At 45.7% G+C, this 27841-nt stretch overlaps 1 protein-coding gene and 1 long non-coding RNA gene across 6 annotated transcripts in view; both read left to right on the forward strand.

The window, feature by feature from the left end:
- ENPP6 (ectonucleotide pyrophosphatase/phosphodiesterase 6) overlaps positions 1-27841 on the forward strand; it is a 245630-nt gene that overhangs the window by 158979 nt on the left and 58810 nt on the right. For all 4 annotated transcript variants that reach the window (XM_012472543.3, XM_064369857.1, XM_064369863.1 and 1 more), the window contains one exon: positions 19777-19956. In XM_012472543.3, coding sequence (XP_012327966.1) covers positions 19800-19956 — 157 coding nt within the window. In that variant the 5' untranslated portion in view covers positions 19777-19799. The remainder of the gene's footprint in view (positions 1-19776; positions 19957-27841) is intronic.
- On the forward strand, positions 19976-27343 carry LOC105731006 (uncharacterized). Of its 2 annotated transcripts, XR_010339981.1 has the most exons (4): positions 19976-20826; positions 21574-21733; positions 25189-25807; positions 26286-27343. It is a non-coding gene; the product is annotated as an uncharacterized LOC105731006 (long non-coding RNA). The 2 variants fall into 2 exon arrangements; XR_010339977.1 differs by having other exon boundaries at positions 25189-27343.

Below are 27841 nucleotides of genomic sequence, written 5' to 3' on the forward strand. Positions count from 1 at the left end.
TCTGGATCTAGGTCACAAACAACGCCCAGCACGTTCTCTTTGCTCTTTGGAGGTGCTCACTCCTGGAGCGTGGTCACCATGCTGTAAGGAAGCCAGTGGCCATATGGAGAGGCCACAGGTGGCTGCAGGTGCTGACAGCCCAGCTGATGTCTCAGCCGGCAGCCAGCATCAATTGCCTGCAGCTCCTTCCAGCCCTCGGGTGTCAGGCCACCCAGCCTCTGAGCCGCCCTTGCTGGTGCTGCGGCCAGCAGAGAGGAGCTCTCCCCTCCATGCCCCCCCCCAGATGGGGGACCTGTGAGCTGAATACATGACTATTGTTTAAGCCACTTGAGGTTTGAGGTTGTCAGTTACACGGTAACAGATAACCGGTCCACTCCCTCACTTCAATGTAAGCGGTGTACAGGCCAAATCGACATTCCAAAAAGAACCTGTCTGTTTCAGAGAGCAGTTCCACTTGGTAAGGGATTTTGTGACTAAAAGGTGATGGTTATCAGTGGTTGCTTAAACTATTCAATGCAGGTGATAGGAACCTTGACAGTGGGTACATTAGGCTGACACCATCTGAACCCACCGATCCATTTTAACAGACATCACGAGCCGCAGGGTGTGACACAAGAGCAAGTACATGGCACCGCGTGCAGTGGATTCTGGCCGAAGACACTGGGAACCTGAATCTAAGCAGACCTGTAGATCCAACTAGGAGTCTGCAAGAAATACAGGAGACTAAGGGACATGCTAATGGCACCATGAGGTTACAGTCAGCCTAATCCAGAGTATGGGATGTTTTCAGGAAAAATGACCCAGTTTCCTCCATGAATAAATGGACAAGAATCAATAAACAAAATGGAGGAGAAACCTTATTGGTTACAAGATACTTAAGAAACATAACCAAATAAAATGCATGGGTTTTGTTTGAATGCTGATTCTTCTTTCTTCTTCGTTTTTTTTTTTTTGAGACAGTCTCACTCTGTTGCTCAGGCTGGAGTGCAGTGGTGCAATCTCAGCACACTGCAACCTTCAACTCCCCGGGTTCAAGCGATTCTCCTGCCTCAGCCTCCTGAGTAGCCAGGGCCACAGGTACACACCACCACACATGCCTAATTTTTATATTTCTTGTAGAGACGGGGCTTCACCATGTTGCCAATGCTGGTCTCAAACTCCTGGGCTCCAGAGATCCGCCAGCCTTGGCCTCCCAAACTGCTGGGATTACAGGTGTGAGCAACCTTGCCCAGCCTGAATGCTGATTCAAAGAAACTAATTTCACAGAGGCACTTTAAAGATAATTAGGGAAAACTGAGCATGGGTTGGATATTGAATGATATTAAATAGTTGCATTCATTTTGTTGGGTGTGATAACAAGAGTATGTTTTTTAAAAGTCCTTCAATACTAGGGACAGGCATAGAAGTATTTATGACTTAAGATGGGATGTCTGGCATTTGCTTTAAAAATACTCCAGTGTGGGGGAAGACACAGGAAAGCGGGGGAGCACTGTTCCGTGTTGTCACACTGTTGCTGTACACTCAAATATTTTCATAATAGATTATTTTTAAACTAAATGTAAGTGCTCCAGGAGAGGTAAACATAGGTAGTGATCACTTTTTTTTTTTTGAGATGCAGTCTTGCTCTGTTGCACAGGCTGGAGTGCAGTGGCGTGATCTCGGCTCACTGCAACCTCTGCCTCCTAGGTCCAAGTGATTCGCCTGCCTCAGCCTCCTGAGTAGCTGGACTGCAGGCACGCACCACCAAGCCCAGCTAATTTTTGTATTTTTAGTAGAAACAGGGTTTCACTATGTTGGCCAGGATGGTCTCGAACTCTTGACCTCGTGATCTGCCCACCTCGGCCTCCCAAAGTGTTGGGATTACAGGCATGAGCCACGGCACCCGGCCACAGTCATCACTTTTAATGCAAAGACGCTTATGAGATTTGTCACTGGTGATTGGCCTTGGAGAAAGGGGCGAAGCCAGACCGCTAAGGCCCAGTGCTCAGAAACCTCCACTGCACCTGGAGCCTTCATCTACAGTGGCTCTAAACTGGTGCCCTCTGCAGCCAGGACCCAGCCCAGGTGCTGTGAGCTTAGAGGAGGAGGTAAGGTGGCAAGAAGTGTGATGACAGCAGAGAGATGAGGCAGGGCCAGGCAAAGGAAGCAAGTGATAGAAATCCCAGGCGTGCTACGGGGATTTTTTTTTTTTTTTTTATTGCATTTTAGGTTTTGGGGTACATGTGAAGAACATGCAAGGTTGTTGCACAGGTGCACACCTGGCAGTATGATTTGCTGCCTCCCTCCCCTTCACCTATATCTGGCATTTCTCCCCATGCTATCCCTCCCCAACTCCCCACCCCCCCCACTATCCCCCCTCCCCCCAACAGACCCCCGTGTTTAGTGCTCCCCTCCCTGTGTCCATGTGTTCTCCTTGTTCAACACCCACCTATGAGTGAGAACATGTGGTGTTTGATTTTGTGTTCTTGTGTCAGTTTGCTGAGAATGATGTTTTCCAGGTTCATCCATGTCCCTACGAAGGATGTGAACTCCTCCTTTTTAATGGCTGCATAATATTCCATGGTGTATATGTGCCACATTTTTCCTGTCCAGTCTATCATCGATGGGCATTTGGGCTGGTTCCAGGTCTTTGCTATTGTAAACTGTGCTGCAATGAACATTCGTGTGCATGTGTCCTTATAGTAGAACGATTTATAATCCTTTGGATATATGCCCAGTAATGGGATTGCTGGGTCAAATGGAATTTCTATTTCTAGGTCCTTGAGGAATCGCCACACTGTTTTCCACAGTGGTTGAACTAATTTACACTCCCACCAACAGTGTAAAAGTGTTCCTATTTCTCCACATCCTCTCCAGCATCTGTTGTCTCCAGATTTTTTAATGATCGCCATTCTAACTGGCGTGAGATGGTATCTCAATGTAGTTTTGATTTGCATTTCTCTAATGACCAGTGATGATGAGCATTTTTTCATATGTTTGTTGGCCTCATGTATGTCTTCTTTTGTAAAGTATCTGTTCATATCCTTCGCCCATTTTTGAATGGGCTTGTTTGTTTTTTTCTTGAAGTGTGAATGACAGCAGAGAGATGAGGCAGGGCCAGGCAAAGGAAGCAAGTGATAGAAATCCCAGGCGTGCTACTCCAGGCAGAGAGAGGCCGGTGGCTCCTGAGAAAAGAAGCAGGGGTAGGGCAGGAGCCAGGGGAGCGGAACTCCCCTCCCCACCTCCTGACCCTGCGGCCCTCCCAGTGGCCAGGCCATAGCCCCGGTGTCTCTTTCTGGAAGCATGTCTTTACTTGGGAACGAAAAGGAGGGAAAGAAAGGGCCGGAGTCAGGAATAATAAAATCCCAAATTAGAAGCACACATCCTAAAAAGGAAAACGAAGCACAGCAAGGGCTTGGAGGGTGAGGTGGGGAAATGAGGAAGCGGGGACACAGCACGAGACTCCCAGCCGGGACAACGCAGGCAAGGCCCCGGGTCCAGGTTCAAGGCCCGAGGTTAGCGTCTGCTGCAGCACGTGGCCGCCCTCCCGTCGGCCCGGCCGGGACTCTGCCTGCATTCTCGGCATCTTCAGCATAGTCACAAGCAGCTCTCGGATTCCTGTGAATCCTGCGGGGGCAGGAGGCCTTGAGATGCAAACACAGAATTCAAGGCTGGCCCCGCCTGGCCCTTCTCGCCAGGACCTCGGGGACGGCTGCGGGCGGTGGCGATGACCTCGGCCACCAGCAGAGGGCAGTGGCGGGCCGGCATGGCCGGGCTCAGAGGCGCACTCCCAGCCCTCCGCTGCCGCGCGGACCGTTTCTGCTTGCAGCATTCGCCCCTGTGCAAACCTTCCAGCTTCCTGTGCAAGGCAGATGCAAGGTGGTGATGCTTCTTTTGTTTCCGTCAAGGCGATTTGAGACTTTTCCCCTGCAAATGGTCTGTAGATACCAAGTAAGATATGGACGGCCCAGCCCCATCCCTCCCTAGAAAAGGAGTTTTTAAAAGTGCATCCTATTTGATAGGATTGGCTTTTAAAAGGGAATTTAGGTGTTAGTGTGCATTTTCCGCACCTGGCATCGTGCGGAAGACATCGTGCCAAAGCTTTCCCTACCTGGAATCACTGAACTCTGAAAGAAGGTATGTCAGAGAAGGAAACTGAGGCACAGTGAAGTTAAATGCGTCGCATGAGGCGGCTGGGCTAGGATTTCAACTCTGGTTTGCTGGGCTCTAAGATTCCTTCCACCTAGGCCACGTGCTTCTCATAGGTCCTCAGTTCCTGCCAGCCGCATCCTACCTGTTCCTTCTGTTTTTAACTCAAAAATCTCCGCTAGTCCAGTGGAGTCTACTGCTTGGACTGGCAAAGTATTAATACATCGCAAGGACACGTCTCACACCTACCAAGTGACGATTGCTCGCGCTGGGGTTGCTCTTTGATCCCTAAGGCAGATTATCTTTCAATACCTTTTGTGCAAATAACACCCCAGGGGGATTATGGGTAAGAATCATTAAATGAGACCCAGTGATCACTGATGGGGCAAACAAGCTGTGGCTGCCCTGAAGTTAACTCCTGAGACTTGAGAGGCTGGTCTCACTTTTCTGTGGGCACAGCTGGCCCGAGGCAGTGAACTTGGGTAGGCCAGCATCATACCTGCTTCACATATTCTAGCAACAACAAACAAAACTAACCATGCTAACAAAAATGGGCCTGCTGCCACTTGTTTCTTTCCCCAGAACAAGTCGGTGGGGGATGGTTGATTGGTAAGTTCATATTTGATTGAGCTGTTAAAGCCCCTGATTTGTTCACACTCCTAAAGAGCTGGGTTCCATCACTCTTTATCAATTGCTGGCATTAAAAGTTGATCCAGTAGTATTTTGGTAACTAGTCTCTTTTGCTGGAAATCATCACTCATTGGCCATTCTAAGTTCTACTCCAGTTGAAAAGCTTGATCCCACGTTAGGAGGCTGAGGCAGGTGGACCACCTGAAGTCAGGAGGTTGAGACCAGCCTGGCCAGCATGGTGAAACCCTGTCTCTACTAAAAATACAAAAATCAGCCAGGCATGGTGGTAGATGCTTGTAATCCCAGCTACTTAGGAGGCTGAGGCAGGAGAATCGCTTGAACCTGGGAGGTGGAAGTTGCAGTGAGCTGAGATTGTACCACTGTACTTGAGCCTGGGCGAGAGAGAGAGAGAGGAAGGAAGGAGGGAAAGAGGGAAGGAGGGAAGGAAGGAGGGAAGGAGGGAAGAAAGGAGGGAAGGAGGAAGGGAGGGAAGGAAGGAAGGAAGGAGGGAAGGAAGGAAGGAGGGAATGAAGGAAAATGGAGAGAAAGGAAGGGAAGAGAAAGGAAGGGAAGGAAAGAGAAGGGAGGAAGGAAGGGAAAAAAGAGAAAAGCTTGATCCTAAATGTGCTTTTTTCTGAGTTAAATTTCCTGTCCTTACCTCCCTACCCTTGCCCCAGGCACAAGTGGGCTCAGGAGGATGAGTGTAATCTCTCTGCCCCTGGCATGAAGAGAATTTCTGTCCTGGGTGAGGATAAGGGAAAAAAACATAAAAGGGGCCCTCCTACTACCTACAGGTGAAGCCAGGTTCTTGCCAAAGTCACCACATACTAGTGTGAGGAATGCAGCCATCCTGGCCACTGGGGAGTCGAGGGAGCGCAGTGGGTGGGAAAAGTGAGCTTTATCACCAGCCAGAGGAGGAGGTACTTCAGGATGGAGGTGTTGGCTGACTTTCCAGTACGAAGGTGGACATGCCCCAAGTAAGAAGCTCCTCCCTCCGAATATCTACCATCTTTTGAGAAGCCTCTATAAGAACTCAATAGAATGGGAGTGTTCCTCAAAAGAGATTTCATCTTCAATGCAGTGATTGATTAACACTCTTTTCCAGCTTTGCACAGTGGTGAAGATGGACTGAATTGCCAGGAAATTTCTTTAAGCTCTGACAAAAAGTAGCTTTCTAAAAGTTAAAAAGTGTTTAAGTCAAAATTCAGGGCTTATGTTTTTGCCCTTAGGCAGGAAAATAATTTTTGTTTATTTTTCTGTATTCTAGTTGCTAATTGCAGCAATCTGGCGGGCATTGCAGAAACATAAAGCCATGCATTTATTTTTAATCCAATGACCTCAAAACAATGAGTGTGAATATTCCTAATCAAAGATGTCCCTTTTGGGGGTTATTTTTGTTGCAATCCCTACACTTCACACTACAATCAAAGCCTGTTATCTCAGTCTTAACAATATTCGTGTCTCAGAATCTGACGATGACTGTGTCTGGCACATATATCAGTAGTTGCTTTTAAAGACGTGCAAATTGTGAGCTTTGCTTTCACCTCTATCTTGCGTATTTCATTGGAAACCGGTTCTTTAACATCCAAAGTCTGTCTTTGAACAAGTTAAAAAAATAAAATAAAATGAATTTTCCAACAGAGGTTATCTGCAAGGCACATTTGCATTTTTAAGTTAGGTGCTTTGAGTAATGCGTTGCTAATTCTTTCAAGTCTCTGGGGTGTAAGGTAGTTATTTGGAAGCTCACTAATCTAAACAGGGTCTAAACGAATCTTTACACTCTCCAAACGCCCAAGGAGAAGTACTAAGAGGAGCCTGGTAGTGGGAATGTCTCACTTATTTAACATTCTCCGGCTGCTTGGCCCTGAATCCAGTATATAAAGTTACTTCTTGGAACCGTGTCAATTTGAGATGATATGTGTTCGTTCAGTCTCTAAAATGTTTCCATTAACTTGAGACCCCCTGATTTCAGAACGTTGGGAGCCTCTCTTTCCACAGCTGGCCTCTTTCCAGAGGAAAAGGAAGCTTAACATGACCGTCTCCTTTGCTGATACCCCTAGTCTGAGAGCATTCCCTCCTTAGAAGTATTTACGGTAAACTTTGGTACATGACAGTTGATTGCAAGAGATAAGAGAATGTCTGGCATTCTAGAGAGCTGTGCATCTCCATGTGGTTACTTTGCTGAGAGCCTCAGAATCAGACCTGACTTATGAGGTCATTTGTATTAAAACAGCAGGCCCTGGTGAGCTGATGAGGCACCAGGCTGGAGCAGAGCAGGTGCTGGTGCAGGGGAGGGCGGCTACTGAGTCGGAGACCTGGTTGGGGCGGGGTCTCTGACCTCTTCCTAGCTGTGTGGCTCCAGCCTCCTCACTCAGCCCCTTTGAATCTTAGTTCTCCCATCTGCAAATGGAGATAATATTCTCCATCTCTTGAAGTTGTGTTGAAGACTAAGATGCAAATGTAAAGCATTTGGTTCCAGATACACAGGAGGTGGCCAAGAACTGGGAACTATTGTAATGAAACTGATCCGCAAGTGCCCAAAAATCGGTTTCTGCCTTTGGCCCTAGGTTATGAGGTTCACCCCTCCAGAGTCCCAGGTAAAGCGCTTCCTCAGTGGGCTCAGCCCCAAGACCTTCCGCCTGGACTGACATGTTCCCCTGAATGCATTCTGTCCTTGAGGGTGGAGGCGTCCCAGACCGTGTCATGGCAAGCGTAACTCCAGCAGCTTTCTTCTCCTGTGTGGGCTTCCCGCATGCTGGGAATTGTGTGGCGTGCTGCTGGTTCATTCTGGTTGCACGAGTGTTAGTAGATTGCTGTGGGGAAAAGCCGGGCCTCTGGATCGGGGCTGCCTGAGTTTAAATCCTGGCTCTCGTATACCCGGTGGTGTGAGAGTCTCTGGGCCTCAGTTCCTTTGCCTGGAAAGCGGGGTTGACAATAGCCCTTATCCCTTAGGGCCACTGTGAAGATGAAACGTGGAATTCCTTTCCGAGGCCTGCTGCAGCAAAGTACCACGAGATGGGGTGGCTTAGAGTAACAGAAACGTATTGTCTTCCAGTTCTGGAATCAGAAGTCAGAAATTAAGGTGGGTGGGGTGGTTTCCCTCTGAAAGCACCTTGGTTCTCCAGCTTGTCGTCGTCCCAGGTGTTGTCTGGCTGATGGAGCCATCTCTCCGTCTCTCCTCACCTTCCCTGGGTCAGCCTCTGTCTAAATTTCCCCTTGTTATGAAGACATCAGTCATGTGGGATTAGGGCCCACTCTAACAACTTCGTTTTAACTTGATGCCATCTGTGATGACCCAATTTGCACACAGGGTCGCTTGCTGAGGTGCTAGGGGTTAGGATTTCGATGTCTCTTTTTGGGGAGACACAATTCAATCCACAAGAGACGCCCTTAGAACAATACCTGAGATATAGCAAGCATCACCTGTGCATCAACCACTTTTTTTTTCTTTTTTTGAGACAGAGTCTCGCTCTGTCATCTAGGCTGAAGTGCAATGGCGTGATCTCGGCTCACTGCAACCTCCACCTCCAGGGTTCAAGCGATTCTCCTGCCTCAGCCTCCTGAGTAGTTGGGATTACAGGTACTCGCCACCACACCCAGCTAATTTTTTTGTGTTTTTAGAAGAGACTGGGTTTCACTGTCTTGGCCAGGCTGGTCTCAAACTTCTGACCTCAGGTGATCTACCTGCCTCAGCCTCCCAAAGTGCTGTGATTACAGGCATGAGCCACCGCGCCCGGCCTCCACCACTTTCATCTTTAATACTCACTGCAGGCCAGGCGCGGTGGCTCACGCCTGTAATCCCAGCACTTTGGGAAGCCAAGGCAGGCGGATCACGAGGTCAAGAGATCGAGACCATCCTGGCCAACATGGTGAAACCCTGTCTCTACTAAAATACAAAATCAGCTGGGCGTGGTGGTGCGTGCCTGTAGTCCCAGCTACTCGGGAGGCTGAGGAGGAAGAATCACTTGAACCGGGAGGCAGAGGTTGCAATGAGCAGAGATTGCGCCACTGCACTCCAGCCTGGTGACAGAGCAAGACCCCGTCTCAAAAAGAAGAAAATAAATAAAGAAAAATAAATAAAAAATTAAAAAACTGCAATCTAGCCAGGTAAGTATTATGAATCACATTTTAGAGAGAGAAAAAGTGAGGCTTTGAGCAGCTGAGGATTCCACTCAATTCCCACAGCTAGCTGGAAAGTAAGAAAACCCCTACCCAACCTGCTCGGTCCTGTCTCCACTGTAGCCACCGTATCCCAGAGGCGGACAGAATGCCTGCAGCCAGGGCCCCTGTGCCCAGCACACGTTGTTATAACCCCGGCTTCCAGTGGGTGGCCCCAGAGGCCTGCCTGCAGCTCTGGACTCAGCACTCCACTGAATGTTGCCTCTGGGCAGAAGCCTGTAGGTGATAAAAGAACGATTTCTAAGATCCTTCTTAGCATATGGGAAGCCCCCCTCATATCCCCGTGTTTTGACTAAATGGATGTGCCTCAAATGTAAGCCCATTTCTCCCTTTTCTGCCAGCTGTTTTTCTAGTAGATACAGCCACTGTCACCTAATGGAAACACACACAGGCCTCAGAGAAACAAAAGGAATGGCTTTAGAAATTAAAGATTCCCATCACTTTCTAAAGGTGGTTGTACACCGAATTAAGAAAGCGTTCATGCAATTGAGGAATCCTTCATCGGCCACGGAGCCTGACTGTTTAGCCACAGAACCAGCGATGCAGGTGTTTTTCTGCGTGTATGTTTGCAGACATGAATAAAATGCTGTTGTGTGTGTTTTTTTTTTAAACCAAGAGGTTTCACCTTGAAATCAGCGTATGTTCTATATCCCAGGGTCCAACTGTAATCATAAATCTATTATTGTCATGGAAAGTGGAGTGTGAAGAGCATGGAATGAGAGGGCAGGAGATCCAGGTTCCAGTCTCCCTGGTTCCCTTTACTTCTCCACCCCACACTCCGCTTATAGGAACTGTGGCCTTGGGCGCACACTCGAGCCTTTTACACCTAATGTACACAAAGCGCAGGGAGTGACTCCTCACCTCTGAAATTTCGGGGAGGGGGTTTGGCCTGGAGGCTGCCTGAGGTCCCTTCCATTTCTGAGAATGTGTGATCCCATAAAAGCTCACAAGTACTTGTTCAGAGGATGCTCAGGCTTGTGTGGTCCCTGATATTTAGTGAAAGACCCTTGCCCAAGTGAGCAACATGATTTTCTTGAAAAATCTACGTCTTGTGCATTTCCCTGGCCCCTGTGCTGGAGATCCTCTGTTTGCCTGTCTGCCCTCCTCTGCTTTCTCCAGCCTGCCTTGAGCCTCAGCGGGTGACCTTGAGGGATGGCCTCTGTAGGACAGTGGGGAGAGGGAGGTCTGGGGTCCCCGTGGCCACACCTCCTCCCATTGCTATTCACCACTCGGGGAGCAGGGAGCAGAGTCTGGGGAGTGGAGTGTGGGGGTGGTAATGGCTCACCGTTAGCACGCCTCCTGGATTGCTTCGCCATGCCATCGGCTCCCCTCAGCCTGGCCACACCTTTGTAAAAGCCCCTTAACTAAACTCTGTGCAGCCTGTTTATGGCCAGGGCCTGGAGTGAGTCCAGCTGTGACCATCTCAAATTGTGCTAGCACCACATCTAGCACGTCAGTAAGACCATCTCACCTTTCAAAGAAGGGGAACTCTGAGTGTGATGAATAGCAAAATGCTACATTTTACTGGTGTGAGGACTATCCAGCCCTTCACCCCTCATCCCTTTGCATGCACCATCACCTCTGCCTGGGCTGCTCTTCTTGCCTGGAAAAGCCCTACTTAGTTTTCAAGCCCCAGCTCCTCTGAGCAACCTTCCCTGCCTCTTTCAGACAGAGGAGGCCGCTGTTGGCTTTGCCTTCTCACTGGGCCTTGTGCACACCTCCTGAGCCCTCTTCTCGTGTTTCACCATTATTGTGAAACAGGCAAAAGAAAAAAAGAAGCTTTTTACAGCTACAGCTAGGGATCCCAGATAAAATACAGTTACATTTGCATTTTAGGTAGACAGCCAATAATTTTTTAGTGTAAGTATGTCCCATGGAATAATTGTGATATACTTATAGTGAAAAAAATCATTGTTTTTCTGAAATTCAAATTCAGTTGGGAATTTTAGTTTTCTTTCTTCTTCAATTTCCCCTCCCCAACTCTTGTTGTTTTTTTTTTGCTAAAATAAACCTGGCAGCCCTAACTATAATGGCCTTCTAAAGTAGCCACTCCTGTTCAGAGAAATACCATCTATTTCTTTATTTTTCCCTGTTTCTTCTTCTCTCCCTCCCTCCTTCCCTTCCTTCCTTCCTTTCTTTCTCCCTCCCTCCCCTCCCTCCCTCTCTCCCTCCCTCCCTTCTTTCTTTCTTCCTTCTTTCAAAAATTGAAACAACTTAGGCTTCAAAATAGGCTTCCAAAGTTGAAATAGCTTACTGTCCCATTTAATAGATTATTGACGTTGTCTTTGTAGAAAAAGCAAACTTCCACATATTCATTCAAGCACTCAAGAAGATCAGGGTGATGGGACCATTATCCAATAATCGTCATGCATTTGAAGTTTCTTCTGTCCTTCCTTTCTTTCTTGCTTCCTTCCTTCCTCCCTTTTTTCCAGCATTCTGTGAGCTTGCAAATATAAGTTTGAACAAGAACATTGGAGGGCCGAATTGCTTTTGAGGACACTTTGAAGTTTGGAGGTAAATTTTGGAGGGGAGTGCTGTGGAGCGGAAAATAGAGAAGCAATGAGACAGTGAGGTGTGCGGCTGGGTTCTTGAGAGTGGCGGCCAGGAGAAGGCCCTGAGGGGAGGGGAGAGTGATTGCCGGAAAGACTGGGGACACCTTGGATGTCTTTTTCGTTATATTTCTATAGGTTTTGGGGAATAGGTGGTGTTACAATGTTTGGAACATTGGTTACATGAATAAGTTCTTTAGTGGTGATTTCTGAGATTTTGGTGCACCCATCACCCAAATAGTGTACCCTGTACCTGGTGTGTAGTCTTTTGTCCCTCACCCCCCAAACCTTCCCCCTGAGTCCCCAAAGTCCATGACATCAGTCTATGCCTTTGCATCCTCATAGCTCAGCTCCCTCTTATGAGTGAGAATATACAATGTTTGATTTTCCATTCCTGAGTTACTTCACTTAGAACAATGGTCTCCGATTCTATCCAGGTTGCTGCAAATGCCATTATTTCATTCCTTTTCATGGCTGAGTAGTATTTCATGGTCTACAGATACCACATTTTCTTTATTCACTAGTTGACTGATGAGCATTTGGGCTGATTCCATATTTTTGCAGTTGTGAATTGTGCTGCTCTAAACATGCATATACAAGTATCCTTTTCGTATAATGGCCTCTTTTCCTCTGGGTGATATGCACGAGCGGGATGGCTGGATTGATGGTAGATCTACTTTTAGTTCTTTAAGGAATCTCTACACTTTTCCACAGTGGTTGTGCTAGTTTACATTCCCACCAGCAGTGTAAAAATGTTCCCTTTTCACCACATCCATGCCAACATCTATTTTTTTTTAAATTACAGCCATTTTGGCAGGAATAAGGTGGTATCACATTGCCATTTTGATTTGCATTTCACTGATAATTAGTGATGTTGAGCATCTTTCCATATGTTTACTGGCCATTGGTGTATCTTCTTTTGAGAATTATGCATTCATATCCTTAGCCCACTGTTCCATGGGATTGTTTTTTTCTTGCTGATCTGAGTTCCTTGTACATTCTGGATATCAGTCCTTTGTTGGATGTATACATCATTGAGAAGATTTTCTCCAAGTCTATGTGTTGTCTGTTTACTCTGCTATTTCCTTTGCTGTGCAGAAGCGTTTTAGCTTAATTAAGTCCGATCTATTTATTTTTGTTTCTGTTGCGTTTACTTCTGTGTTCTCGGTCATGAAGAGACGTTGGATATCTGATGTGCAGTTGGAAGTTCTTTGCCTTGCCCTCAATCTTCCCCTCTTCTCCAGACTTAATCCCCAGTAAAGTTCACCCCACTCAGGGATATTTCATGTGAGAGGGTTTCTTTTTGTCATGTAGGAAAGGGCTGAGTTACACTTCTAGGCACTGTATGTCTTGGAAGCAGGAGTGTGGAGGTAGAGATGCCTTCAGTTATGTGCGTCTCCTGGGACTTGCAGGAATCTTGGTGGAAGTAGGATTGGAACCAATTGTATGGAGAGCTCATGAGAGAGAAAGCTCCAGCTGATCTCTAGATTGCAGTTGTTTGTGTGACTCTTCCCCTAATACTCATATTAATATAAGTGAAAATTAACAGTGTTTTGTATATTTATGTGTATGTACACATATGTGCCACACACACTCCTTGCTTTGCACAATTCAGATATGCACAAAACTCAATTACCACAGATTAGTTAAAAAATGTCAGTTCTCCAAATAATCCCATCAAAAAAATGGGCAAAACCATGAGTAGACGGTTCTCAAAAGATGATATACAAACAGCCAACAAACATATGAGAAAATGCTCAATGTCACTGTCAGGGAAATGCAAATCAAAACCACAGTGCAATACCACCGTACTCCTTCAAGAATGGTTACAATTGAAAAGTCAAAATATAATATGTTGTTGTGGATGTGGTGAAAAGAGAACACTTTTACACTGCTGGTGGGAGTGTAAAGCAGTAAAACAACTATTGAAAACAGTATGGAGATTCCTTAAAGAACTAAAAGTACAACTACCACTTGATTCAGCAATCCACTGCTAGGTCTCTAGTAGTGGAAGAAAAAGAAGTCATTATGTAAAAAAGACACTTGCACACGCATAGTTATAACAGCACAATTCACAATTGCAAAAATACGGAACCAACCTAAGTGCTCACCAATCAATGAGTGGATAGAGAAAACGTGGTATAGTAACACCATGGAATACTATTCAACCATAAAAAGGAATGAAATAATGTCTTTTGCAGCAAGTTGGATGGAATTGGGGGCCATAATTCTAAGTGAAATAACTCAGGAATGGAAAACCAATTATTTTATGTTCTCAGTTATAAGTAGGAGCTAAGCTATAAGAATGCAAAGGCATAAGAATGATGTAATGGACTTTGGAGACTCATGAGGAAAGGTGGGACAGGGGTGAGGGATAAGACTCACATTGGGTACAATGTGCGCTGCTCAATGACAGGTGCACCAAAATCTCAGAAATCAGAAATCCCCACTAAAGAACTTATCCACATAACCAAAAACCACCTATACCCCAAAAACTATTTAAATAAGATATTAAAATAATAATAATAGTGTCAGTTCTCCAACAACATGATTCAAATTTTAGTTACCACAGTATATTAACTAAAATAAATCTGGCAACCCTAATTGCAGCTATTGTAGCATAAACTATAAACTTCCCTGCTAGTCCTCAGTCCACTACGACTATTTATCACTATGTAAATAACAAATATGCATCATGATTGTTGGCCAATCACATCATTTCTTTCATAGTCTGCTGGTGATTGACTGCTGCTCATCTATTATTAGCTCATGCACAGACAGCAAAGCATGTAGTCGTGTTGCTTCCTTGTGTCCCCCTCATAAATCCATATAATTTAACTTCTAATGCATTACTATCATTGGATAATGCTCCAGATCATCCTGACATTCTTATATAAAAGAATATGAGAATATTTGCTTTTTCTACAAAAACAACTTTCATAATCTATTAAGTGGGACAATAAGTTATTTCAACTTTTGAAGCCTATTATTTTAGATGTAAGTAACCTGTATTTCAGAAAGGTTATTGATGGTACCATGGGAGATAATGCAATTCATTTAGCTAAGCTTTGGAAGAACTATGACATAAAACATGCAGCCAGAAATATTCAAACATCATGACCGATAGGAACTGCAAGTAATATGCATGCAGGATGGCAGAAGGTTTTACTGTACTGGAAAATAACTGCAGGATTTGAATCAAATGTAAGTGGAATTATAGAAGAGACTATTGACCATGTGAATATTGACACATCATTTACAGAGCTCTAGGTATGCAGCCCAAGGACCTTAGTGATGGTGAATTTATTTACACAAATGAAAAAAGTTGCGACAAAAAGGATGAAGATGTCCCAGAGGAAGTGACACCAGCAAAAACGTCACCTTAAAGAACTCCCGGAGATACTTTATGACACTGAAAGCACAAAGGATAAGATGTTGGAAGCCGATCTAAACTTAGAACGAAGATAACAATTCCCTAAGGCATAAAACAGATGTTCCCTCATATTTTGTTATACCTCTAGAAGAAGCAGCCAAGCACTGTCCAAAGAATTTTTCATAAATTTCTCACAAAGAAATAGGGCCCTTTAATTCTCAATGTTTCCAATATTGTAAATTATAAAATACTAGTAAATTATAATTGTACTATTTTTCCTTCATTTTCCTGTATAATTGACAGTGGGAGAACTTTCAATATTTTGACAAACATTTTCAAATGTCGCAAAACAATCCTATTCCACCCCCCACACACACTGATGATTAAGATAGCTTTTTATGGTTTTGACTTGCACAGCCATTTTTATGGCTCCACACTGACAAGCAAAGGGATGACTGTCCACAACAATTGTTACAATGCCCATTACTCAGATGAGGACACTGAGGCTTCAGAAAGTCCAAGCTACATGTCTAAGGTCATGCAGACAGTAAATAGTAGAGTTTGTACTTGAACCTATACAATCTATTCATTCCCTTAACCACTGTGCCATACTATTGTCATAGCAGGCTGTGAGCCAAAGACAGATACCATTTCTTTTTTTATCTTTATATATGTAGTATATAAACATTATCTGATACATGTTGAGTGAATGCAAGAAGAATAAAAGAAGGAACTATAAAAGGAATTGACATTGACCATTTGAAAACAATGAGAAAAAATTAAGACTGATTGAAATCTAAGTAGGAGCAACCTTGTAGATGTCCACTGTGAAAGAGAAACTTGACTGGGCACAGTGGCTCATGCCTATAATCCCAGCACTTTGGGATACTGAGGCAGCTGGATTGCCTGAGCCCAGGAGTTTGAGACCAGCCTATGCAACATGACAAAACCCTGTCTCTACAAAAAAAATACAGACAAAAAAATTAGTCAAGGCTTGATGGCATATGCCTGTGGTCCTAGCTACTTGGGAGGCTGAGGCAGGAGGATTGCTTGAACCTGGGGAGGTCAAGGTTACAGTGAGCCATGATTATGCCACTGCACTCCAGCCTGGGTGACAAAGTGAGATAGGGGAGGAAGGAAGGAAGGAAGGAAAGAAGGAGGGAGGAAGGGGGGAGGGAAGGAAGGAGAAAAAGAAAGAAAGATAAAAGAAAAGAAAGAAGGGAAAGAAAGAGAAAGAAAAGAAAGAAAGAAAAAAGAGGGAGGGAGGAAGGAAGGAGAGAAGGAAGGAAAGACTTATTTATGATGCTTTTTGAAGATGGTAAGTCAAACTTTAGGAACCATTGTGATAGAGGAAACAGTGCTGCAATGGGATGCAGCAGTGGGAGAGAGATTGGGCTCCACTCCAGGTGTAACAGACAAGTACAGACTGACAGACAAGGAACATGGTGGGGATCAGCGGATGGGAAACTACTAAGAAGAAACATTGGGGAAATGGAATTCTGGCTACATCTACTCAACAGAACTTTTGCTGAAGGCAGGCAGGGTGGTGAGATATTGAGGGTGGTCATAGACCAGTTGTGGAGGGTTATCACTAAACTTACTTAGCAGGAATTTTGCTCAACCTGGACATTACAAGAACAAGGAGGGAAGCTGAAGTTTGGGTGTAGTTGAGCAGAGGACTCAGAGGTCAAAGTGACCATTAGTTATAGATAAGATGGACAGATCCTCTACGTCCTCATGTGAAGTGAAGGCCAGCCATTTCTGAGATGAAACATACAATATGGTGCGGAGGTTTCTGGGGGCTTGCTAAGAAACTTCTTGTGATGGTGATTACAACCGAGCACACTTGAGTAAGACTCTGGGGAATGAACACTGAAGGCATCGTATCCCATCGCCTTCACACAGCAGTTCTAGCTATGGAAACGATTCCAGGATCTCTCTCTGAGAAAGGCAAACACGGATTTCAAAGCCCCAAGAGCTGTCATTTGGAGGAGGAAGAGCAGTAGACATTCCTTACACTGGACCTGAAAACCACCTGCAATTGTGGTGTTGGAGGATGTCAGGAATGTTTCTACTCAAGCTTGAGCAAAGAGACCAAAAAACCAAACCACAGCAAAGCTCTGTTTGGAAAGTCCAACCAGAGAAAAACCCAGAGCTGCAGATGTATAAAAATAGATATGGGTCAGGCAGGAATATGGAGATGAGAACTCGTGAGCTGCAGAAGCCAGTACGTTGTGTTCTGTTCTGTTCTTTCAGCCACACTTTTACCCAGGCAATAAAAATGAAACAGCAAGAGAGGCAGAGGGTTGGTAGGGAAATCAGCTTGAGTCTGAGCCGACTTCGGCTGTTGCAAGCACAGACTGCAGCCTTACTGTATTCATGGGAAGGCAGGAGAAGATCCCAGGCAGCCTCCTCCTGCTAGCCTCCGGCTTCCGGGAAAGGCTGCTCTTCCCTTCTGGGAGAGAGCCCTGGGGACAGCACACCCTCCCATCTCAGCTCAGGGCCCGACCCACCAAAGAAACCCAGTTTTCTCCACAGGAGTCTGAAGTGACCTTCTTGAAAGTGCTCCACCTTACAGGAATTCTCTGGGAGAATGTTCTATCTCTCTCTGTCTCTGTCTCCTTCTGTGCCTCTCTCTCTCTCACACCTGTGCATGTGCGTGCACACACAATGCAGTCATACAACAGCTCTGAAATCCAAAAGAGGCTCCTTATAATTTTCTACACAGAGAGCAGAGAACAAAGAATGAAAGAGTGTGGACACTGTAGGGTCCAGAGTGCTAAATATGTGTGTTGAAGAGAAGACAGAAATTTCACCAAAGGATATCATGGAGTTTCTGAGATATACAAGTATAGATTATACGTACTTTAAAAATTGGTTTTTGGTTGCTTCACACTTCCCCTTGTGAAAGCCACATCACGTGAAGCCTCCACTTATCTTTGGGTTTCATGCACTTGTTCTGAAATGGTCCGAACAATTCAAACTTGGAAGCAGAGATCCCTCCACCCCTCTCACTCAGCGTCTCTTCCTATTATTCCCAGGTCTGATATCCCTGGTCCTTTCCTGGTGATTCATTCCGAGGCTCTTCTTTGGTTCCTGACCTCAGGAATGCTGCTTCCACACCCCCTTCTGATTCTGCACACTTGCTCAGCTTCTTCGCACACCGGCTGCAGTTAGGATAGCCTCCTGCACTTGGGAGGGTGTCAGAGAGCATCTAGAGAAAGAGACTGTCCATGAAGGAGGCCTTTTCCTGTGGATATAATCATGATTATCCTGCCTTGTTTAAGGATGAGTAAAGCATCATTAGGATGATACAAATTTGTGATACAGAATGCATAATTTTGAATAAAGGAAATAGATAAGAACATTTACTCATAAGATGGGCTCTCTTAGTATTATTAAGCTTTCATATGCTAAAAGAGATAATATAGTCGAACCAATAAAATTAGGGCCGTACTTTTAATGAGTTGGTGAGAACATACTAGGAGTCGTCCTGTGCATCAGGGTGAGCAAGGGTCATCATAATTCTGAAGTTGTGGCCGCAACCTGGCCTCCTTCTTAGACCCAGCCCTGGGAAGCCTGGCTCCTTTACACAGAGGACCCTCTGTTGAGTATTAAATTGCAAGCCACTTGAGAATGGGCATAGCATTTATTCAGGTTGGAATCTCTACACCTATCACAGCCTACAATACATAGGCCTGTATGTATAAGAGCACTGAATAAATGTTAGTTGAAACAATAAATAAAATAACTTCCTTAACCATGGCAGAAGTTGCTCAACGTTGTAATTTTATTTTATTTTAAATTGTATTAGTCTTTTTAATGTGAAGGTTTTGGTCAAGATCAAAACCACCAATTCTACAGCTTTGGGTACAAACCATTTTGCTGGGATCTCTGGGAGCATAGTAGCGTAGTTTGCGGCATGCCTTGCTTTCTGGGATGAAATGAAAGGTTTTTCCACTTGATATTTTTAGCGTCCAAATTTTCCAAATAGTATTTTATGATTTTTCTTTGTTTTTGTCTAAAAATAAAGTTTGGAGAGGGGGTGGGGAGAAGACATAACAACAGCAAAACTAAGAAGAAAAGCCACTGGATTCAGCATGGCTAGGGAGTTCACCGAAGCATGCTTCATCCTGGTGCCGAATGACGCTCACTAAAATTGCAGCAATTTTTGATGCACTTGCCAATGTTTGTGTTATTTTTACTTTAAAGATGTAACAGACTGCTCCAAAATAAATAATTTAAGCCTAATGTTTCAAAAGAGTCCAAGCGTTACCGTCTCTCACTTCTGGCTTGTCTTCTGGGACTAAGTTGTGTTCAACAGAACCAGCCCTCGTTTCTATATAACCCTGCATTAGGAGGGTTGTTTTGTTGCTTTGTTTTTCAAAGTTGAATCTATTTTTCTCCATTCGGTTCCAAACGTCATAGGTTTTATCATTGTTCAGCACTGAGGCAACGACTCCTCTTATCTAAGAAGAAAAAGAAAGAACCCTGTAACAGCTAGATTCCTGATCTCGTTGGAGGAGGGTTTGGAGGGTGCAGAGAGGGCTCTGGGGTGAGAACCTAGACCAAGTCTCAAACGAATCCACAGAAGGCCATGCTGATTCATATTTAGACTTCAAGCTTTACATACAGTGTCCTCACTGTAACTTAAAACAGCTGACTTGACAGGGTGACGTCACTCAAAATGGCCCCACCCTCCCTCAATCAGTGGACATCCATCTTAGTGGATTGCCTATCTTCATGTGAAGCACAGCTTAAGGAAAAAAAAATCTAATTTTTTTTTAAAGTTAAAAGCAAATTGTTATTCTGTTCTGTACTTTCTAAATGAGCACAAATGGCTTATATGATCAAGAAACACAGATAAATAGAAGCCACCAGAACCATAAACTGATAGCTGTGTTCTCATTGTCACAGGCCGCCATTGCGAAGTCCATCAGATGATCGGGAACTACATGTGGGACCGCAACACCAACAAGTCCTTTGACATTGGCGTCAATGAAGACAGCCTGATGCCTCTCTGGTGGAATGGATCCGAACCTTTGTGGGTCACTCTGGTCAAGGCCAGAAGGAAGGTGTACATGTACTACTGGCCAGGTGAGTGTGTGGGCATCCATTCCAAATCTCACATCATCATGGAGTCTCCGAGGACAGTCAGCTTCAAGTTACTGTTTGAAGACCAAGCTGCGGTTTGGAAAATACGATCTTTATTTAAGAAATGTCATATGGGCACATTTTTTTAAAAATGTGTTTTTAGCTCCCTAACCTCAGACCAGACACAATGCTGTTTCCTGATTCTCTTGAGTTAGCAAACACCACAGGATAGCTTGCTTTTTTCATGTGCAAAATTTTGGATATACGGCAGAGAGAAATCGTAGAGTACTTATTTGATTTACAAAAAAAAAAAAAATAATGCACCATTTCTATACGTCTTTGAGCTCCTCCACAATATTGAAAAGAGAATTGAAAGCACTCGCTATTTCTTGGTGGTCTATGAAATGAAGTCCCTTTGTGTTAAGACTCCTGGATCAGTGAGGTAAGCAGTCGTGCAAACTGCCTCGCTGCTGTGAGAAGTCCTTGAGATACCCTCAACTTGGTCATTGAATGTCTTTCATTAAGGATGAGGAGATTTAGTGATAACAACATAATCCACTTACCATTGTCTTTCCGTTGGTAGGATTCACTCTTAAGGTAGGTGGGCGGTTTACCTTTCCCATGCACGTGAAAATAGACACTTGCTTTCCTAATACTCAATGGTGTCACACTTTTGTTCTCGCCGAGTTTAAAATGAAGAAACTGAGGCCAGCACAAGAAGATCCAATGCAAAGGAATTTATTCAGGCTCCCGGGTGAAGTTCTGCAGTCCAACAGGAGGGGCCGGAGAAGTCGCACAGACTCCTCTCAGATATGGGGCTTATAAGGGAGTGGAGGTGTTCGATTGGTTGTAGGAGAGCAGGACTGCTATTGGGTAAGTTACAAGCCTTTATCTAGGACTTGGCTTGTTGTTGGTTGGAATTATTCGGCTGCTATTGGTTGTTAAGACTTGGCTGCTATTGGCTGGAAAGACTCGGCTGCTATTGGTTGTTAAGACTCGGCTGCTATTGGTTGTTAAGACTCAACTGCTATTGGTCAATAAGGCTTGACTGCTATTGGTTGGCAGGAGGCTAGGGTTACAAGACCTTGTTTGCATACCGGGTTCTTTAAGGGAAGGCCAGGCTGTGCGAGCATGGGAGAAGGGAACATGCCTGAGCTCGTCCGGGCTTGTCCGAGCTTTTGAAAAAGAACCGGGGGGTGTGCGTCCGAGCTCCTGGCAAGGCAACCGGCCTTACAGCTATTACGGAGGAAGATACCAGGGGAGGCCTAGAAAGTCGAAGGTCTCAGTGAAGAGCAGCCTGTAGGAGATGGGATGAAGTGGCCGAGGGGTTGTTCTGGTCTGGATTGAGGACAGCAGCAGCCTGACAGGTGTGTGAGAGGGTGCTGGGTTGTGAGATGTATGGTCTGCAGGGAGGGGGCAGTGGAGAGGGAGTGCATGGGCCTTCAGCAGGTGTTTAGAGGATGTTGGCTGGAGGTGGGCCTGTGGGGAGCTGCTGGGCAGGCTGCAGGAATTCACGACTGGGCAGAGCCACTAAGACATAGCCAGCTCTCCCAGCAGATACAGTTTCGGGGGGTTGATCACAGTTTCTTCAGAAGATACCTGAGATTCTGTCCATAATAGATACCGTGGCTGACACAAGACACTCTGGAGCAAAGGAAGAGTTTAGGAGGATTCCATTGTCTTACAAGGAGACACTATTCATGGTGCTGGACTAGACTGAAGGAACCAAGTCAGCGCATGGGCCAGGCTCATCAGGCTTGCCAAAGGAGCCATACCCGGGGTGAGTGTGGCTTTTCTAGTAAGTGTGATGAGGTCAAACACAAAGGTTGTGTGTTGTGCTTTAAGGTCATTCTTAGAGGCATTATTATCAATGAATACATACATAGGCATCACAGAGGGAACGGACTAGGGACACCGCATTAGGGACCACCTGGAAACAAATCTAAGGACCATCAGGATGAATGTGGCCAGTACCACGAGGGCCATCTCCCATGATATCCGGTTAGTTTGACTTCTTTTTCTCTCTCCTGGAATTTAAGTTTTTCCTGCCTTTTTTTTTTTTTTTGAGATGGACTCTCATTCTCTTGCCCAGGCTGGAGTGCAATGGCACGATCTCGGCTCACTGCAACCTCTGCCTCCCGGGCTCAAGCAGTTCTCCTCACTCAGCCTCCCGAGTAACTGGGACTACAGGTGGTCACCATGCCCGGCTAATTTTTTGTATTTTAGTAGAGACAGGGTTTCACCGTGTTACCCAGGCTGGTTGTGAAGTCCTGAGCTCAGGCAATCTGCCTGCCTCGGCCTCCCAAAGTGCTGGGATTACAGGCATGAGCCACCCTGCCCAGCCAAGCTTTTCCTGCTTTGAAGAGCACACCCTCACACACAAAACCTCCCTGCCAACACCCCTCGAGCCCCCTTCACATAACATCTCCTCAAGAGGGTTTTTCGGCAGCCAGGATGCCAGTGCTATGGCAAGGGGGAGGAGCTGCTACTGAGGGGCGGATGCCGTGTTGCACACACCGCTCTCTGCAGCAGTACAGAGGCTTATTATTATGCTTTATCCCCTTCCACCTTTTTTTTTTTTTGACTGAGTGTCACTCTTGCTGCCCAGGCTGGAGTATAACAGCATGACCCTTGGCTCAGTACAACCTCTCCCTCCCGAGTTCAAGTGATTCTCCTGCCTCAGCCTCTGGAGTGGCTGGGATTACAGACATGTGCCACCACGCCTGGCTAATTTTTGTATATTTAGTAAAGACAGGGTTTCACCATGTTGGCCAGGTTGGTCTCGAACTCCTGACCTCAGGTGATCCACCTCAGCCTCCCAAAGTGCTAGGATTACAAGCATGAGTCACACTGCCAGGCCTTTATCTCCTCTTGGAGAATACAAATTTATATATCACTGAGTGTCTAAAGAAATCTGAAAGCCAATTTGCATGAAAAATATCTTGTTGCTCCTTCAAAACAGCTCCTTCAGGACAAGAAGGGACCAATCCCTTCCTCTGATTCACAGTTTAACAGCTAATGGAATGTGACAAAAATGCCTTAAGATCAGTTACAGTGTTAACTGGCAGGATGAAGAAGCTATAAAGATAGCCTCCTAGCATTTCCTCAGTGACCTAAATGAAGATTCGCTAAAGAGCTGCCTGTGTGGAAGTCTTCACAGATTAAAGTCTCTAGTCTCTCAGACACTGTCCAGTCTTCCTGAACTGGATACTCAAATGAAGCTCTCAGAGAGCCAGCTGTCTCTGCTGCCAGCCCAGCAAGGCGTGCCTTGGCACTCTCTGTTCTTCCTGGGGGGCAGCTGCAGAATTTCTGGTCACTGCTATCCTTTCTCTGTCCACCCTGGTTTCCTCCAGCTTCAGCCAATACCCTAGTGATCACTCATGTGTCTGTGCAAGATTAAGTGAGGTGCAGGGGCATTTCTTCAAAACATGACTTGATTGTATTTTTCTTCTTAAATCCTCCTTTTCCTTCTCCACTCTCCACAGGATATTGTACAGACCTCTCAGTGAGGCCTGGAAAATCTTCATTGCTCTAGTGAACCGGGTTGTGACACACTGAGTCTCGCCATTAAGTCAATATTTAGAAGTGCAATTTAGAAATGGCACTAGTTCAAGTCGTCCTGTCAGGTAGATAAAGCAGCAGGCTGAAAAATTGATCCACAGTGGAGTCCAGCACTCCACCTCAAGTCCTGAGGCATTTAATATCGTTCAGCAGGCCCTCTAGCACCCCACCCAAGGGTGCCGTTGGAGTGCAGGGAGAAATGTGCCTCTGGAGATGGTCCCAGGCCCTAAGTCAAAGATTTCTTTGAGCAGTCCCCCAAGATCAGCCAGAAACTGTATAACTAGGACCCAGTAGTGTTGGCCAGGAGTAAGAGCTGAGTGTGTTGTTCCCTCACTCAGTCCCTCCACCCTCGCCTTCTAGTTCAATGTTAAAGGAATTGGCGGGAGTTGGGAGCGGTGAGGAAGAGACCTCAATGTTCGCTTTATACTGGAAAGCAACCCAAAGCAGAGAAGAACGATGGGAGGAAGGAGGGAAAACAGGGGATATGGGAGAATAGTAAGATACGGTACAAAAATGCAGCCTGATTGCTTTGGATAAGCAGGGCTACCTTACATGGTGCCAGCAGTTTTTAAGTTTATTCTTATGTCTAGTATAAAATACAAAAAAAGGAATTAAAAATAGCAACCTTTTAAGAGTTTGTGCTTAAAAATCTTTGGAGTTCTAAGTTCACATCTTCCACCATGCATTTCACGATAACTCCCTACAGCCAAGCAACCACTCACATGATCCTTGAATGGTGCTGGGTGTGGGTCTGGGCTCTTCTCCTGGCCTCTTCCTGTCTAGGCCAGGTCTTCAGACCAATAAGCCAACTTCTCTGTAGAGAGAGACACATTTCCACCTGGTTTCCATCCCCACACTTCCCAGCAGTGGGCAGGGTGAGGAGTTAATAGGTGGACATTCAACTCAGCTTCTATCAAGTGTTGCTGGTTATAATCAAGGTGATGCCATCTGGGTAACGGGAGGCACGCACTGGCTATGGGTCAAGAATTACGGATCAGCTGCAGCCTTTCTCCTTCCTGCCATGGTAGGTCCTTGACGACCTTCCGTCAGGCTGACCTTAGAAGCAAAGGCTCAGGCACAGGGAACATTAGGAGCTCAGTGTTGCTCATACAGAGGTGTGAATAAACCTGATAGCTAAGTCATTGCCTCTCTGCATGTAACACCAAACCACCAGATAAAAACTGGAATTTTTTCAGGCAGATATTTGACATTGCAAATACAAGTCATCTGGACAGCCACTATTTTTTAATAACATTACCAGTTTGGCATTAGACTTTGTAATGTCTGTAATTTTAGGGCTGGAAGAGACCTTAGTCAAGGTTTAATTTGCTGGTTCCTGTCCTCATTATTCAAGAACCTCTTTAAGAAACTGATAAAAACTGTAGACGTCTTTCTAGAAGAATGCACTCACATTACTACACTCACACTCTTGTTCTCATGTGTAGATTACAATGCTGAGGATTGCCGAGTGGTCTTTGGTGTGAAAACACACGCATACGTATGATAGCTAATCGATTTGATTTTTTAATGCAATGGCAATGTGTTGAAAACTCATCAAGATATCACATGAAGCCTAAGCTTCTGCAATTAATGTTGTCTGGCAAGGGTGGCCCTGGGTCAGAATTCCGTAGGCCTCTTTGGGTTGAATTCACATTGCATCATTTCCTTTGTCAGTAACTTCGACAAGATCCGCACCACTGACGTTGTCTGTGTCAGCAAGAAAAGATTGCAAAGTCGCATCTCAAGAGTGAGATTGTCTCCACAAAATGATCCTCAAAAGCATTCTGCAGGGTTTTAGGGGTCGACCATTTCTGCTGCAGAGAAATGGAGGAGATACTGCCTGTCTGGACTGCTATCTGCAGAAGTGATTCCTCCTGAGTTCAAAGTTTTTGTGGCTGTCTAACCACATCCAATCTCCCTTCGCAGGATGGTGTCTTGGCCGAAAGTGCGCATAGTTTTCAGCAGCATCCATTATGTTGATTAGAAAGTCTTAAAAGAGAAATCCAGGGATGAACTTCCATCCTTCACAACTCATGGCAAATCCATTTCTTCACAAACATCTTGTAGGGTGTGACTCAAGGCCTTGGAATGAACTCTCAGGAGACAACCGTGAGCAAAAGCAGATACAGACCCTCCTCACCTGCACCCCTCCTGAGAACTTACCATCCAGCGAAGGAGAGAGACAATCTAATTCTTATCCAGATAAATGTAAAAGTACAGTTATGAAAAGTACAGTAATGAAAAGCAAGCACGATGACATCATGTCATAATGAGTTCAGCTCCATCTGAGCAGGTAAACAAAGGTGTCCTTAGAAAGTGACAATGAGAGCATGGGTAAGGTGGGAAGGAAACTCTACACTCAAAGAGCAGCGGGTGCTAAGGTCCTGGATAGGGTGGGAAGCATGGGAGCTTCAAGACACTGAAAGAAGGGAGGAGAGCTGTGGTGTGGATAAGGCGGAGAGAGGCTGAGGCCGGGCCAGGCTCTATGAGCCATGCTGAACACTTTTTTTTTGGAAACAGGGTCTTTCTCTGTTGCCCAGGCTGGAGTGCAGTGGTGCAATCATAGCTCACTGCAGCCTCGACCTCCTGGGCTCAAAGGATACTCACACCTCAGCTTCCTAAGTAGCTGGGACAACAGGTGCACACGACCCCACCAGCTAAGTTTTTACATTTTGTAGAGATGGGTTCAGGGGTGGCGGGGAGCTCACTGTGTTGCCCAGGCTGGTCTCAAATCCTGGGCTTAAGCAATCCTCTTACTTCAACCTCTCAAGGAGCTGGGATTACAGGCAGGAGCACTCAGCCCACGCCAAAGAATTTATTCTTCTCCTGAAATGAATGAGAAGTCTTTTAAGGAAGAACGTGACGGCATCATACTTGTATTTTGAAAACACTACTCGCTGCAACCTTAATGAAATGGCGGCATCCAGGGTGGGTGGATGAGGCCACCTGACCCATCAGGAAGTCACTGTGGAAACCTGGGAGCAGGTGAGCATGGCTCAGACTGGGCTACGAGGTGGTGAGAAGTGGCTGGGTTCGAGACACACTTAGGAATTAGAACTGCCAGGACCTGCTGATGGACTGGATTTGGGAGTATGGGATTGGGCCGCGGCAGGCATGGCCATGGGCGTCTTGCTCACAGAACTGCATAGATGGTGCTTCTTCACGGAAGCGGGTGGAGCTGAGAGGCGAGCAGTCTGGAGGCAGAGGAACATCAAGTCAGAGCTGGCTCTAGGACATCGAGCCGGCAGGTCTGGAGCTCAGACGAGAGCTGGAGATACAAAGACAGGACTCTATGGCGCATCAGCGGTCAATACAGCTGTGGGAATGGAGAAGTTCACCCAGGGAGAGTGCAAACTGGAAAGAAAAAAGGGTCCTGGACACAGCCTTGAGGAAATCTAATTTTTAGTAACCAGATGGAGGACAGTGAGCCTGCAAAGGACACACAGGAGGAGAGGCTTCAGAAGCAGAAGCCCAGCAGAGCTGGGAAATGCCAGGGGAAGTAGTGTCGCTTTCTGCCTAGCCATCTGATGAGGGCCCCGTCCCACCTGGGTGGCAGGGAAAGGCTTCCCTGAGACAGTGACACTAGTTGACAACTGTTGACAGACACTTGTCACAGAGACCAAAAGACTGCAAGACGGGTGTGGGCCTCGTGAGCGTTTAATGTTGCTGAGCATCACGGGGACTGCAAAATGAGCATCTGCATTTATTAACAGGGGGCCCTGACTAGCTCTGGACTTCACAGCTGTTTCATTTCTGTAACATTATAATTTGTGACTTTGTGTAGCAAGGATGCATCATTGTTTTCATATCAAGAAAAACAATTCGAGTTGTTTCAACTTATTTATTTCTTTATTTCTGTCTTTCTTTCCCTCCCTCCCTCCCTCCCTCCCTCCCTCCCTTCCCTCCTTGCCTCAGTCTCCCGAGTAGCTGGGACCACAGGTGTGCGCCACTACGCCCAGCTAACTTTTTGTATTTTTAGTAGAGACAGGGTTTCATCATGTTAGCCAGGGTGGTCTCGATCTCCTGACCTCATGATCTGCCTGCCTTGGCCTCCCAAAGTGCTAGGATTACTGGCGTGAGCCACCGTGCCCAGCCTTCAACTAATATCTAAACATCGTTAGTCAATCCTTGAAAATTGGCTGAAAATAAACTGGGATGTACACAAAAAAAGGACAGGGTAACAGCAGACAAGCTAACACCCCCCCAAAAAAACACTTAAAATCAAAGAGTTGTGAATATTCCTTTTAAACCAAATTATTGTTTTGACTAAGTTGGTGTGCTAACCAAATTATTTTCAGCCAGATTGCTTTGTTCCAAGTTTGTTTCA

This window comes from Aotus nancymaae, unplaced genomic scaffold (assembly GCF_030222135.1).
Source record: "Aotus nancymaae isolate 86718 unplaced genomic scaffold, 86718_ANA_hifiasm-v0.15.2.pri h1tg000006l, whole genome shotgun sequence".
Lineage (NCBI taxonomy): Eukaryota > Metazoa > Chordata > Mammalia > Primates > Aotidae > Aotus > Aotus nancymaae.